General features: G+C 41.9%; 1 protein-coding gene across 1 annotated transcript in view; it reads left to right on the forward strand.

Moving 5' to 3' along the window:
* LOC308077743 (chondroitin sulfate N-acetylgalactosaminyltransferase 1-like) overlaps positions 1-14,964 on the forward strand; it is a 44,681-nt gene that overhangs the window by 18,746 nt on the left and 10,971 nt on the right. Inside the window, 1 exon segment of the mRNA XM_080418636.1 lies at positions 602-703. Coding sequence (XP_080274762.1) covers positions 602-703 — 102 coding nt within the window.

The raw sequence follows: 14,964 nt of genomic DNA on the forward strand, positions 1-14,964 counted from the left end.
GACGTGTCCTTTGTAGACATTTTCTAGTGGAGCCCTCAGCCCAACCGATATGTCGGTCTGGCCAATACCGGCCAACTTCATTTGTTTGCATGCATTGTAATGCAACGTGTTTTTTTTTTATACGTTTGAATAGGTTTTCGTGCCAAGGACCCCCAAATTCATATGTATTTGTCCGCGGAACCCCCATCTGAAAGGGTTTTGTGCCAGGGACCCCCAGAAGAGAAGATTTATGTTAAAAAAAAATAGCTGATGCACAAGCTTGCAGCGCAGCATGAAGTTGACGTGCTGTGAGCTTGTAGATCTGCTGTTTTTGAATAGCCAACGTATAAATGGATAAAGTGGTTACAATGATTGCGATGCTGGAGACCCCCTGGAACTCCCCCAAGGACCCCACTTTGACAACCAATGGTGTAGTTACCTTGCCATGATGTAACTACACATGTTGGTGAGATGTCTTGCTCTATTCCAAAAGTCTCCTTTCCAGTTTGGTTAGGGTTTAAATGGCCAAAAATGGAAAAATGGAAAAAGTGGCATTTATGAAATTGTCGTCCTAAACCTTTGCTGCCCTCACAAGTATAGTAACGTGTGTGTGTGTTTCCAGGGAAGTGTGTGTGCGTCAGGACGGTCGTGTTCATCTGACAGTGGTGTACTTTGGGAAGGAGCAGATGAGTGAAGTCCGCAGCACCCTGGAGAACACGTCCAGGTTGGTGCGAGCGCGTGCGCGCACACACACACACACACACACACACACACACACACACACACACACACACACACACACACACACACACACACACACACACACACACACACACACACACACACACGGTTGGTAGAATCCCATCATTCAGACACTACAGTACATGCAATCTAATTACTATGCAGAAACCCTTTTCACGTGCTTCTGCAGATACAGTACATCACATCCCCCTCACTTCATTCGCACTCTTTTTCATGCTCTCTCTCTCTCTCACACACACACACACACACACACACACACACACACACGCCGTAATAGCAATCCTCAACAACCCGCCCCCATATATCCATACCTCACAGATTAAGCACTTAAGCCCTATTTTATACTTGGGCTATTCAAAACATTGTGACAGTGTTCGCCTACAGTGACATGTTCAGGATTAGAAACGTGGAAGGTGGAATCTAGAAGCGTATTTCTTCGTGGGAACTGCTTCATCCATTCTCACTTTTCAGCAGCAAAGTGAACAGAGTGGGTTGGAGCGAACTAGCGCAGTATAGGCAGGTAGTGTGTGCGCATGCATTACTTATGAAATCGGGAGATTAACGGGATAAATAAATTATAAAATGGGAGCACAGCTTGAGATAGAAGTATGGAGAAGTATGGAGACTCCTGCTAGAATCTTTGGAGTGTTGGCAGGTATGACACACACACACACGCTTGACGCATGCACGCACGTACGCACACACACACACACACACACACACATGTGCGAGCTCCTACCTCATTGATGTGCCCCACACTGTCTTCTACCAGATGAATAATAGAAAGGTGTATGCTACCTATGCTGATTCAGACACCTCAGCACTAAGTAAGTTGCCTTGGAAACCAACGGTTTCAGAACGAGGCACCTTGATGTAGCACACCTACACCTCCTGGACATGATACTAGTATGTCTCAGGGACTTACTAGAGCCATTTAGACCTGAAGCCCATTCTAAAAATCCTAACAGTTTTCTGAAAAACTTATGTTTTTACATCACGTGGTGCTCATACCTTTTCATGTGAAGGACCCCCAAAAGTATATGTATTTGGCCGCCGACCCCCGTCTCAAAATATGTTGTTCCAGGGACCCCCCAGAAGCAAAGATTTGAGTTAAAAATGTTCGCTTTAAAAAATGTATATATTGAAAGATTTTTCAAAAATGGCAGATCTACAAGCTCATAGCGTGGCACGAAGTGATGCGCAATGAGCTTGTAGATCTGCCATTTTTGAATAGCCAAAGTATAGAATAATGGTCAAAGTGGTTAATATATACAAGCTAAAATCTAAAATGACACAGATGCTTTCCCGGTTTTAATGGGTTAAGCCCAGTACCTGATCCTTCCAACGCACAGACTTTTCTTCGGAAATGACTACAAATTGACTTGTCTGATGGGCGGTGTCAGAACTCGTGCCCCTCCAGATGTTCCAACTCTCCGTAATTTTGGTTCGGCCAACCTTGATGCTGGGTGCCAAGCAGTGAGGCATTTGAAGCATTTTATAGTGTTTGGTAATACCAAAATGTAGAAACATTCTGTTACATGTAAGTAAGTACTGCATTCAAATTTCAATGAAAAAATATATATATTTATAGTAAATTTCAAATTTAAATGTGAATGCAGGACTTTTACACGTAACAGAACATTTCGACATTTTGATATTTGCTACTTTTACCTACAGTAAGTACATTTCTCAGAGCTCAGTCATCGCTGCAGGCAGCGCAGAGGTCAGCCCTGATGCAGCTTACATCCACATTGACCCCTGTGGCTATGCATGCGTGCTGATCACAGGTCAGCCCTGATGCAGCTTACATTCACATTTACACATTTAGGGTGGGATGGCTCAGGGTTGAGGACAGAGTGCGGCAACTTGCATTGGGCCTGGTCTACAAGATGCACCACAACATTGGGATACCCATGCACCTGTCTAAATACTTCAAAAACGTTAATGAAGTCCACGATCACAACACCAGAGGCAGCTCCACTGATCACGTCCAACCCAGATTTGGCACAAACAAGGGAATGAACTCGGGAGATTAACAGGATAAATAAATTCTCATGCTATGCAACAAAAATGCGGAATGCCCTACCAAAATGAGTAAAGGAGTGTAAAACCCTAGTCACTTTCAAAACTGCCCTAAAAGAACACCTTCAGGAGGCTGCAATTCCAAACTGGCCCCTGTCAAAGTCTTAACCTAAACCCCCCCCCCCCTCGAACTGTTTACTGTACATATTTTTAGTTTTTGGGCGGTGTAGCCGCCCCTATAAGTGGGGTTGGGACACCTCATTAGCTGAATTGTGATTGGCTCATTAGTACACCCCTAGCTGTACTGTGATTGGCTGACTCTATTGGCTGACTCTATTCAGCACTGTGATTGGCTAGCGAGACACATGATGACATTAATAACCTTTATGCACTTCCAAAAATCTATTTTTTTTGGAAGTGAGCTTCCATCACTATGATGACCACTGTGATGACCACACCGCCCACTTCACACTGGGTGTGATTGCCAGACCCAAGGGGTCGGGCTTACATGAGGCTTTGTACCTGTTTCGTCCATACATGGGCATGGTCACTTTGTCCTCCGGCCCCAGCCAAAAAAGTCTGTCCCCCTTTACCTATTTGACGTCCATACATGGGCATAGACACAGACTGACACGTCATGTGACGTAGTGCTCTGATCTTATAAAGTACTTATTCTGGGTCTGGCAGAACCAGGTCTCTTGGTCTTGTTTTAATGTCTCCATGAATTGAGTACGTGAGGATCTCATTTGAAACAAGCCATTGCGGCTTTCATCATGAGCGATCCATTTTAGTTGACCTTGTATTGTAAACTGTACTTCCATGTGCGTTTTCTCTACAACCTTCTAAATAAAGTATTTAATCAATAATCAATCAATAAATCAAACCCCTGTTATCTGCATGCATGTTGATCACAGGTCAGCCCTGATGTATGCAGCTTACATTCACATTGACCCCTATAGTGTCTCTGCATGCATAATGCTGATCACAGATCGGCCCTGACACAGATTGCGTTCGCGCTGACCCCCTCGTCTGTCTGTACAGCAGCATGCTGATCAGCTCGGCTGTTGATTGAGCTACACAGCTCCAGCATAAGAGGGTTGCCATGACGATGTTGGTCTGTCCCACATGTCTCGAAAAGCTTTCAGTAGCCTTGAACAACACACTCTCTCTATCTATCTGGTATGAATTCCTGATCTGAGGAGTTTTTTTCCTGCCGTTTGAACTACTTAACCCATTTAGTCCGGGAAAGAATCGGTGTCATTTTTTTGATTTCTTTGGGCTATTCAAAAAATAGCAGATATACAAGCTCATAGCGCGGCACCGAGTGCCGCACTACGAGCTTGTAGATCTGCTATTTTTTTGAAAAATCGTGAAAATGTATGCAAATCTTTGAATATATATTCTACAAATGTATTCAAAATCCTATCCTAATCCTAACAATCCACAACAAAATGATATGTATTTGGCCGCCAGAAGCAAAGATTTGAGTTCAAAATGTTTGCTTTAAAAAATATATATATTCAAAGATTTGCACAAATTTTCATGATTTTTCAAAAATAGCAGATCTACAAGCTCATAGCGCGGCACTCGGTGCCGCGCTATGAGCTTGTAGATCTGCTATTTTTTTAATAGCCAAAGTGTAAAATAATGGTTAAAAGTGGTTACAAAGATGTGTTCCCGGTCTTAATGGGTTAAAGCTTTTAAAAGTTTCTGCCCCGTGGCCAATAACGCTGCACTAGAGACTCTTATATAACTGTTTATGTTAGTGTGAATCGGCCACTGTGTCAACATAAGCTCTGATTTGCCTGGAGGAGACAGCAGCGTCTGTTCCCCTGTCTCTCCTTCTTCTCCTTCATCTGACCATCTTTCTCTGGCTTGAGTGAATGCTGTCATTATGCGTCTGTTTAGTTGCGGAGGATCGCTATCTTTTTGGCGATTACATAGGAATGCTGGTACACGTAAAGAGGATGCGTGCATGATCCATGCATACACACACACACACACAGATACACGTGATGTACCCTGACACACAAGCGCGCGCGTGCATACCCAATTACCCATTACAAAACTCAATAGGAGGTACATGATGTAACACGCATACACAATAATATGCATGCACTTGTTTACAAGTAGGTCGACATGATGTATGCGCACGCACGCACACACACATGCACGCTTCAGTATCTATTTCCAGTAGCAAGGCTTAGGCTAGATCATTAGTTGGTGATCTGATACCACAAATTGGATCCACCTCTACAATATCCTGTTGGTGTGTGTGTGTGTGTGTGTGTGTGTGTCTGTGTTTGTGCGTGTGCGTGTGCGTGTGCGTGTGCGTGCGTGTGCATGTTGTTAGTCTAAGCCAGTGGTTCTCAACCAGTGGTCCGGGGACCACCAGTGGTCCTTGAGGAGTTTCCAGGTGGTCCCCCAGCTAAATGATGGAGAGTTGGTAACCAAATGGACCCTGATAGATCTTTAACTCTCGAGAGCGTAAAATGAAACCAAATGGACCCTTTCGGGTCCATTTGGTTTCATTTTACGCTCTCAAGAGTTAAATTATTGTTCAACATCTGCATTACTTAATTTACAAGAAGTCTACACAATTAGAGAATGTAGAAGAATTCTTATTTTGACAAAATCTTATCCAATGATAACAAAATTGCTGCTCTTCGTCCGCCACAGCAGCTACTGCTACCTGCCTCGTCCCTGCGCTGCGGTTGTTCTTCGGTGTACTCGGGTTCAAATAAGTAACCCTGCTGTATTTCTGACTCCGAGATAACGTAAAAATAGTCATCTTCCTCCATGGATTGGTCGGACTTTGATATGTTTGCAGACGCCATGATTGTGCATGTGAGGTAGCTAATGGGAGTGGCCGAGTGGGGAAAAAAGGTTGAACAAAATGTTAGGGCGACACCTTCGGGGACGGTCCTTTGAGCTATGGGGGTTGGTTTGGATTTGAACTACACCTGTAGTCACCTGCAGTCATGTAGTGCGGACATAAGGTGAGAACGCCAACGAAAACGTCATTTGACGCTTTGGTTGGCGTCTCACGGATAAAAAAATCAAAAAACACAGATACAACACTCCTAGACTTCATAAAAATAGGATTTTTATCAAAATCGGCGAAGTGTCCCTTTAAGTTTTGGGTCTGAGAGGCTAAAATCTCATCAAACGGTGGTTCCGTGCCTCAAATGCCGAATAAATAATGGACCTTGATATGAAATAGGTTTGAAAACCACTGGTCTAAAGACTCCAACTATTTTTGAATGTTTGGAGAACAGATCAATCCCACTCCCTGCTTTTCAACCTCCAGGAGAAGTGTCTGGAAAAGGTTCTCCTTCACATCGGAGAGGATTCAGTTGAAGGAGCACAGAGCACTGTGTCGAGATGTGACGTCTATGCACTGACTTGAATGTTAACCATGAATGATTCTACCCTGTGGGTGGGTGGGTGGGTGGGTGTGTGTGTGTGTGTGTGTGTGTGTGTGTGTGTGTGTGTGTGTGTGTGTGTGTGTGTGTGTGTGTGTGTGTGTGTGTGTGTGTGTGTGTGTGTGTGTGTGTGTGTGTGTCTGCGCGCGTGCGCGCGTGCGTGCGTGCGTACGTGCAGTGGTGGAAGAAGTACTCAGATATTTTACTTAAGTATAAGTAGCAATACCACAATATAAAAAATACTCTGTTACAAGTAAAAGGCCCTGTGTTCAAAATGTTACTTGAGTAAAAGTACAAACGTTTTGGCATCAAAATATACTTAAAGTGCCAAAAGAAAAAGTAATCAAATGTTTGAAAATAGCAGATCTACAAGCTCACAACTCGTCGCATCGCGACGCGTTGTGAGCTTGTAGATCTGCTATTTTCAAATAGCCTATGTATGAAATAGGGCTAAAGTGGTTAATGTTTGTTAATATAATAATGTATATCTGCAAAGTAACTAGTAACTAAAGTACAATATTTACTTAAGTACACAACTTGAGTAAATAAATGTACTTAGTTACTTTCCACCACTGCGTGCGTGTGGCGTGCGCTCGTTCACGTGCGTGTGATTGAGAGAGTAGAATGCACGGTAAGGTCTAGTAGTTATGCAGTCTTAGGCATTTGAAGACGGATATGAATCAATACACATGAATGATTACTGTATTTCAGAGAAGGACAGAGCAGGTTGCTGAGGAGTGGAAGTGAACTAAGAGGAAATCCATCAAATCTGAAGCAGATTGTCAAACAGGATATAGACAACAATCTTAAAAGGGAGCGAGAAGAGAAGAGAGGAGAAGATAAAGAGGATCGAGCTGTTTATCAAGTGACATCGGTGGCAGGGGGGGGGGGGGGGGGCAGAGAGGCTGTCTAGGAATCAGAAAGTCAACCGTTTGATCCTCAGGCTCTGCGTCGGAGTGTCGAAGACACTTTCACTCCTGATCACGTACAGAGTATAGGCTTGACTGTGTGAAATGATGTGATCGACGCCGTGTTGATTTCGTCGACTAAAACTATGACCTTTTTTCACTGACGAAAACTAAATAAAAACTAAGCTACGATGACTAAAACTAAGACTAAATATATTGACAATTTTGTCAACAAATAAAAACTAGACTCAAATGTTAGTGAGGGATCTAGTGGAGAAGAGATCCGGTAGAACTAAGACAAGTTGTTTTATGTTTGGTTGCATGCTGTAAATAGCAGATCTACAAGCTCACAACGGGTCGCGCTGCGACACGTTGTGAGCTTGTAGATCTGCTATTTTCAGCATGCAACCGAGTTAAGTGTAAAATCAGCCATTATGACGCCATCAAGGCACCACCAAAATACATTTTAGTCGACTAAATCAACTGTAGATTTTAGACTATAATCTTATGATATTTAGACGACTAAAACTAGACTAAAACTAAAACATTTCAGATGAGTAAAATATGACTAAAACTAAATGGAATTTTATTCAAAAGACTATGACTAAAACTAAATCAAAATGTGCTGTCAAAATCAACACTGGTACTTCGACGTCAACATTTCACTGAGAAACACACAGAAGACATAGCGTATTTTTTGCCACACTATATCATTGATCTCCTCACACCAGAATAATCAGATTTAGGTTGAAAATGTGACAACCGGGCTGTAAACATCTTGCGTCTGGGGCTGGGCTGGATAACAAGTCTAAATGTTTAATGCTTTTAGTGCTCGTCTCTCCATTACACGTACATATAACTGATTCCCCTAGGAACCATCACAGTACAACACAGTCAACTCCTCACTGTTACAGAATGGCTCTATACGAGGCAGAGCTGTCTAGAACAGTGATTCTCAACCATTTTAATTCCAAGGACCCCCAGTTTGACATGCATTAGGCTACGGACCCCCATTTAATGGCATTTCTATCTCTGGGACCCCAATTTGTATTGTAAAATCAATGTTAATTGATCAATTAACATTGATCTTACAATACCATTGTACCATTTGTACACTCTCTGAGTTACAGACCCATAATGGTCCATTTGGTTCCTAAGACTAACTATCATTTAGCTGGGGACCCCCTGGAACTCCCTCAAGGACCCCTGGGGGTCCCTGGACCCCACTTTGAGAACTACTGGTCTAGAAGAGGGCCTGTGTGTGTGTCTGTCTGTCTGTCTGTCTGACACAATGGCGCCACGCGGTTCCCATATAGATCCTGAGATTCCATTTCTTAACCTAATTTCAATGACCCCAAACCCCAATATGAGGTCCCAGAGTTCCTGTTCTGCATGTACTGTAGCACATTTGGTTCTCAAAGTGGGGTCCGGGGACCCCCAGGGGTCATTGAGGGGGTTCCAGGGGGTTCCCAGCTAAATGAGAATTAGTATAGCGCCACAATCATTTTAACCACTTTAACCTGTTATACTTTGGCTATTCAAAAATAGCAGATAAACAAGCTCATAGTGCGGCACCGAGTGCCGTGCTATGAGCTTGTAGATCTGCTATTTTTCTAAAATCTTGAACATCAGTGAACATTTTTAACAGAAATCTTTGCTCCTGGGGGTCCCTGGCACAACACATTTTCAGACGGGGGCCAGCAGCCAAATATTGATCAATTTGGGGGTCCTTGACATGAAAAAAGTTTGAGAACCACTGCTGTAGCAGGCAGATGGAAGCCAGACCAACAACAAAGTATATATAAATGATATTAATGAATATTATGTACACATAAACAAAGCTCAGCTTGTGTAATAATAGAACAACAGATATAATTTATATACAGCACCTCTGTATTTTACTGTATACTGTTTGGTATAGCTTAAAAGCCCATTGAGAAATGTAGACCCTGTTGTCAGGTAGGACACCTACTGGTAGAAGAGTAGTATTGCCTGAAGCTCACAAGTGGCAAGCAGCAGGGGAGTCCCTCTTAGACGAGCGGGCAGATCATAAAGGTTGGAGTGGATTGCGGTTGAAACAGCAGCTGGTTGATTTCATGGCAGATCTGAAGGGGAAATGAAGCAACCAGATGATTTAGGAATTAGATTCTTTGTGTTTCCAGACTTTTGGTTCAAAGAACAAACCGTGTCTCCTATAAGACCTTCAAAAACCCATTAGATACGGTTATGTCTCCGGAGACGGTAGTGTAGTGTAGTACCAGCGGCGGAAAAGACAGCTGCTGGATGCAGCCGTATCATCACATGTTGTATGTTATTATCAGTGGTGGAAAAAAGTACTCACATTTCTTACTTAAGTAAAAGTATCAATACTGCAGTGTAGGAATAAAAAATGTACTTGAGTAAAAGTACAGAAGAATCGGCATCAAAATGTACTTAAGGTACCAAAAGTAGAAAGTACTCATTATGCAGAAATAAATGTCCCATTTCCAGTTCAAATTGTATAAGAAAATCTTTTGAAAATAGCCGATCTACAAGCTCACAATGCGTCGCATCACGACGCATTGTGAGCTTGTAGATCTGCTATTTTCAAATGGCCGAAATGTATATAGGGCTGAAGTGAGTAATGTATGTTTTATAACAATAATCAAAATCTACTAAGTAACTAGTAACTAAAGTTTTCAAATCATGGTAGTGGAGTAAAAGTATAATATTTGCCTTTTGAGATGTAGTGGAGTAGAAGAAAAAGTACTGAAAACTAGAAATACTCCAATAAAGTAAAAAAAAAAAAAAACTCAAAATTGTACTTAAGTACAGTGCTTAAGTAAATGTACTTGGTTACTTTCCACCACTTGTTATTATATTATAACATTGTACTTTTTCTAACCACAATGCCTGTAAATTGTTGTTGACACCTACAAATACAAACCCGAGGGAAGTGTAAAAACTCATTCACAGAGACAGAGAGAGAGAGATGCTTAATTTGTACACTGTGGTTATGACCGGTATGTCGCTCGCTGGAACTGGCCGATCTACAAGCTCAAAGCGCGTTGCATCGTGAAGTGATACGTTTTGAGCTTGTAGATCGGCTGTTTTCAGTGGGATCGACACTGCCGTACCGCGGTGTAAAACTCAGGCTATTATAGATAAAGAGAGAAAATGTGTGTCTCTCTCCCCTGGCAGAACTAACAGGATCTGGTCTGCTGCTACGTGGGAACATGACACTTATTTTAGTACGCCTGTTATTTCGACACTATTTCAACATGTGAACCTCCGCGGCGCTTTAGCCTACTCATATTTAACCCATTAAGACCGGGAACGCATCCGTGTCATTTTAAGATTTATTTGGGCTATTCAAAAATAGCAGATATACGATTGTAGATCTGCTATTTTTGAAGAATCTGGAACATTTTGTGAAAATCTTTGAATATATATTTTATTTTTAAAGCAAACATTTGTAACTCAAATCTGTGCTTCTGGGGGTCCCTGGAACAACATATTTTGAGATGGGGGTCCGCAGCCAAATACATATCATTTTGGGGGGTCCTTGACATGAAGAAGTTTGTGAACCACTGATTATAGCAACATAAGTTGTTTTCAAAAAACTGTTAGGATCTAGAAGACATTTGTAGAATCCCCCCAGAAGCAAAGATTTGAGTTACAAATGTTCGCTTTAAAAAAATATATGTATATATTCGAAGATTTCCCAAAATGTTCATGATTTTAAAAAAAATAGCAGATCTACAAGCTCATAGAGCTTGTAGATCTGCTATTTTTGAATAGCCAAAGTATAAGATAATGGTTAAAGTGGTTAAAATATAAAATGACAGATGCTTTCCCGGTCTTAATGGGTTAATTAGTAGGCAGAGAAGATGGCTGTGTACAGTAGATTATGTTTGTGTACTCTAGATATGAAAAGCAATAAAGATACTAAGGACACTGCAGGGTGCAGAATTAAGTTCATAGCCTAATACTCTGTGTACTAGCACACACACACACACGCACGCACGCACACGCACACACCCACACACACTGCTTTAAATAGATAATGTTCTTAGACTAGCATAAGGCTCACATGGATGCCGTTACTAGGATGAATAATACATCACCAGTTTTGCCTCTTAATCATTAAAATACGGACGCCATAAAATGATCCCTGAATTATTTATACCTGAGCTGAGCTTTATTAATCCATGAAATATGTTTATTTTAATTACTTGGTTGTTATGATACATAGCATCACTATCGTGACACAGTACCTTCTGTAGGAGAACCCCAATTGATTGATTGCATTTATGAAACATAATATATCTTATCTTATTATCTCCACCAAGACATCATGTAGTGTGTGTGTGTGTGTGTGTGTGTGTGTGTGTGTGTGTGTGTGTGTGTGTGTGTGTGTGTGTGTATCCAACTAATCTCGCAACCACATCTCATACTACATGTTTACAATTGCTCTGCAATCACAAATTCACAAAACTGACATGCATGCAGTATATTTAGAAAAAATATTCAAGAATTTATGTCCTTGGCCTTCTGTCAGTGTGCACAAGAAATATGATGCTGATCGGCCTAGAATTGTGAACGATTTAGCTGTGGACACACACACACACACACACACACACACACACACACACACACACACACACACACACACACACACACACACACACACACACACACACACACACACACACACACACACACACACACACACACACACACACACACACACACACACACACACACACACGATGATGCTGGTTTGTGATAACAAAATAAAGCATTTGAAAGAAAGACATATCTTATACAGAACAATCATCATGTTCTTACTTACTTCTGCCGTCTACAAGAGTTCTCCAAGCATCTCGGTCCTGAGCCCACACCTCCAGCTGTCCCCATAGTGTGGCCCATTTTCTTGGCATCTGCCTCCATAAGTCTCGGCGCCAGGTGTTTCATGGCTGACCTCCCTTTCTTTTCCCGTGGGGGTTCCACTAGAGGGACTGTCTTGTGTGGTGTTTGAGGCTGGTTTACGGAGAGTATGGCCTATATCCATCTCCAACGCCGTTTGAGGATCTCTTCCTCTGATGGTTTTTGGTCGGTGCGTTGCCACAGTTCTTTGTTGCCGATGGTGTTAGTCAGGCCAACAGATCTGGAGGATTAGTCGCAGACAGGTGTTGATGAATGACTGGATTTAGTTTTTGGTGTTTACAGTGGTCGTCCATGTCTCAGCATCATAGAGTAGGACTGACTTCACATTGGTGTTAAAGATCCTGATCTCATTGTCATGTTCATGTACAATAATGTTTGTGTTTCTTCAACGATAAAGACACCCCTCTTTGTGAGAATGCCCGACTTGCGGTTAGAGTTAGTACAGACAGAGGCCTTGATAGGGTGCAACCAAAAAAGTGTATTTATTCTGATTGTACAAAATACATGAACACAGGACGCTCTCCACACAGGTGACATGGTCGTGTTCAGCTCTCATCCTACCAGCAACTGAGTGTGTTTGTTGCTGGCAGCCTTTTATACTCAGCTGGAGGCAATCAGTTTGGACTCCACCATGTCAAGGGGTAGATTACCGAATAATACACATACATAAATACAGATAAAATTAACTCTCATAACTTCTACTAAAAATCCATGAACTACACCAATAAGGATTCTTATACTACAACATTTCACAAATCCCTAGCAAGTCCAAATACACATCACATCACAACCCCACCCCACCCCCCTCTCCCCTTCTGACTTGGTCCAGCCCAATTACTCTGGCCACAGCACAACTTACAGGGACATAAGCTTTCAATAATCACCCAGCATTCCCTATATTGCACTACTCAAACATATTGCCCTTGGTCTCTTATCACGGTGGTTATCAAACTTTTTCATGTCAAGGACCCCCAAATTGACACTTATTAGCCCGCGGACCCCCATTTCAAAAGATATGCCAGGGACATATCCCCATAAGAGAAGATTTTTCACTGCTAGCTACCAGTGATTCTCAACCATTTTAATTTCAAGAGGACCCCCGGTTTGACATACATTAGGGCTACGGACCCCCATTTAATTGCATTTCTATCCCTGGGACCCCAATTTATATGGTAAAATTAATGTTAATGTAACTCTGAGAGTGTACAAATGGAACCAAATGGACCCGTTAGGGTCCATTTGGTTCCATTTGTACACATTTGTACACTCTCAGAGTAAATATTGCCTAGGGCGCCAAATTGCCTAGCACCGGCCCTGAGTGACAGAGGACCTCTCTGTCACACTCTTGTTAACTGTGGGAATTGGGAAAGTTTCCTAACTCTCCCTGACAACTTCAGTGACTTTTTTGTTGTTGGTCGCATTCCAATTCAGAGTAACTTTTCTCGCCTTTGAATGAAGGGTTTAGGTCACGCCCCTTTATGATGTGCGTTGTAATTCAATTCACGTCTCTGTAATTATACACCCAGACCATGCAACTGATCCATCAAGTATTGTTTGACAAAAAGTAGTTTATGTTCCCACTGTCTGTCTATCTATCCATTCCATTCCTCATTGGGACCTTTTCCCCTTAGACTGTGTGTGTGTGTGTGTGTGTGTGTGTGTGTGTGTGTGTGTGTGTGTGTGTGTGTGTGTGTGTGTGTGTGTGTGTGCGTGTGCGTGTGTACGTGTGCGTGTGTACGTGTGTGTGTGTGTGTGTGCGTGTGTGTGTGCACACCAGCTGTGTTTATATTCACAAACTACATACCAGGCTGGACTCTATCTGAGTCCAGGGACCCCCAGAGGTCTTGGGGGGGATTTCCAGGGGGTCCTCACAGCTAAGTGATCGATTGGGAACCAAGATTTTTTTTGTTCTGAACATGCACGCTGCCCACCCATCTGACCACTTAGCCAGCCGACCACTGTTAGCTGCCGTGTTAAGCTGTCAGCTGGGTGGGCCATAAACAATTTTGGTATATGTTAACCCATTAAGACCGGAAATGCATCTGTGTCATTTTAGGATTTCTTTGGCTATTCAAAAATAGCAGATATACAAGCTCATAGCTCATATGAGCTTGTAGATCTGCAATTTTTTTGAAAAATCTTGGAAAATTTGTGCAAATCTTTGAATATTGAATATTATACATTTGTGCAAATCGTTGAATATTTAATATTATTATATAATATATTTTAACTAATAACATTTTTAACTCCGATCTGTGCTTCTGGGGGTCCCTGGAACAACATATTTTGAGATGGGGGTCCGCGGCCACATATCCTTTTGGGGGTCCTTGACATGGAAAGGTTGGAGCACCATTGATATAGCAACATCCTGTTAGGATTTAGAAAACATTTTTAGATACGTATTTGGCCGTGGACCCCCGTTTTGTTCCAGGGACCCCCCCAGAAGCAAAGATTTAAGTTTTGAGTATTACAAATATATATATATTCAAAGATTTGCACAAATGTTCAAGATTTTTTGAAAAATAGCAGATCTACAAGCACTCTGTGTCGCACTATGAGCTTGTATATCTGCTATTTTTGAATAGCCAAAGAAATCTTAAAATGAAAATGAAAAAAAAAAGAACACTTCACAAAAGGGCCCAGTTCTCTTACATGCCTAAAAATTCAAATATCAAATGGGGGTCTGTGGCCTTGTGCGTATAAAAATGGGGGTCCTTGAAATAAAAAATATATGAATTCATTATTATTATTATTATTTTATGAAGTAGATGGGGGGGGGGGTCTGTGGCTTTATGCATGTCAATATGAGGGCCCTTGAAATAAAAAAATAAAAAGGAGAAAAATAGTCACTGCCAGAGACTAAATAATAAAGTGGGTTGGCACTGGAAACCGCAGTCTTCTCGTAGAGTGTGATCAACGCAACATTGCACAATGTACAT

Source organism: Gymnoscopelus braueri, assembly GCF_963280865.1.
Source record: "Gymnoscopelus braueri genome assembly, chromosome: 22".
Classification (NCBI taxonomy): Eukaryota; Metazoa; Chordata; class Actinopteri; order Myctophiformes; family Myctophidae; genus Gymnoscopelus; species Gymnoscopelus braueri.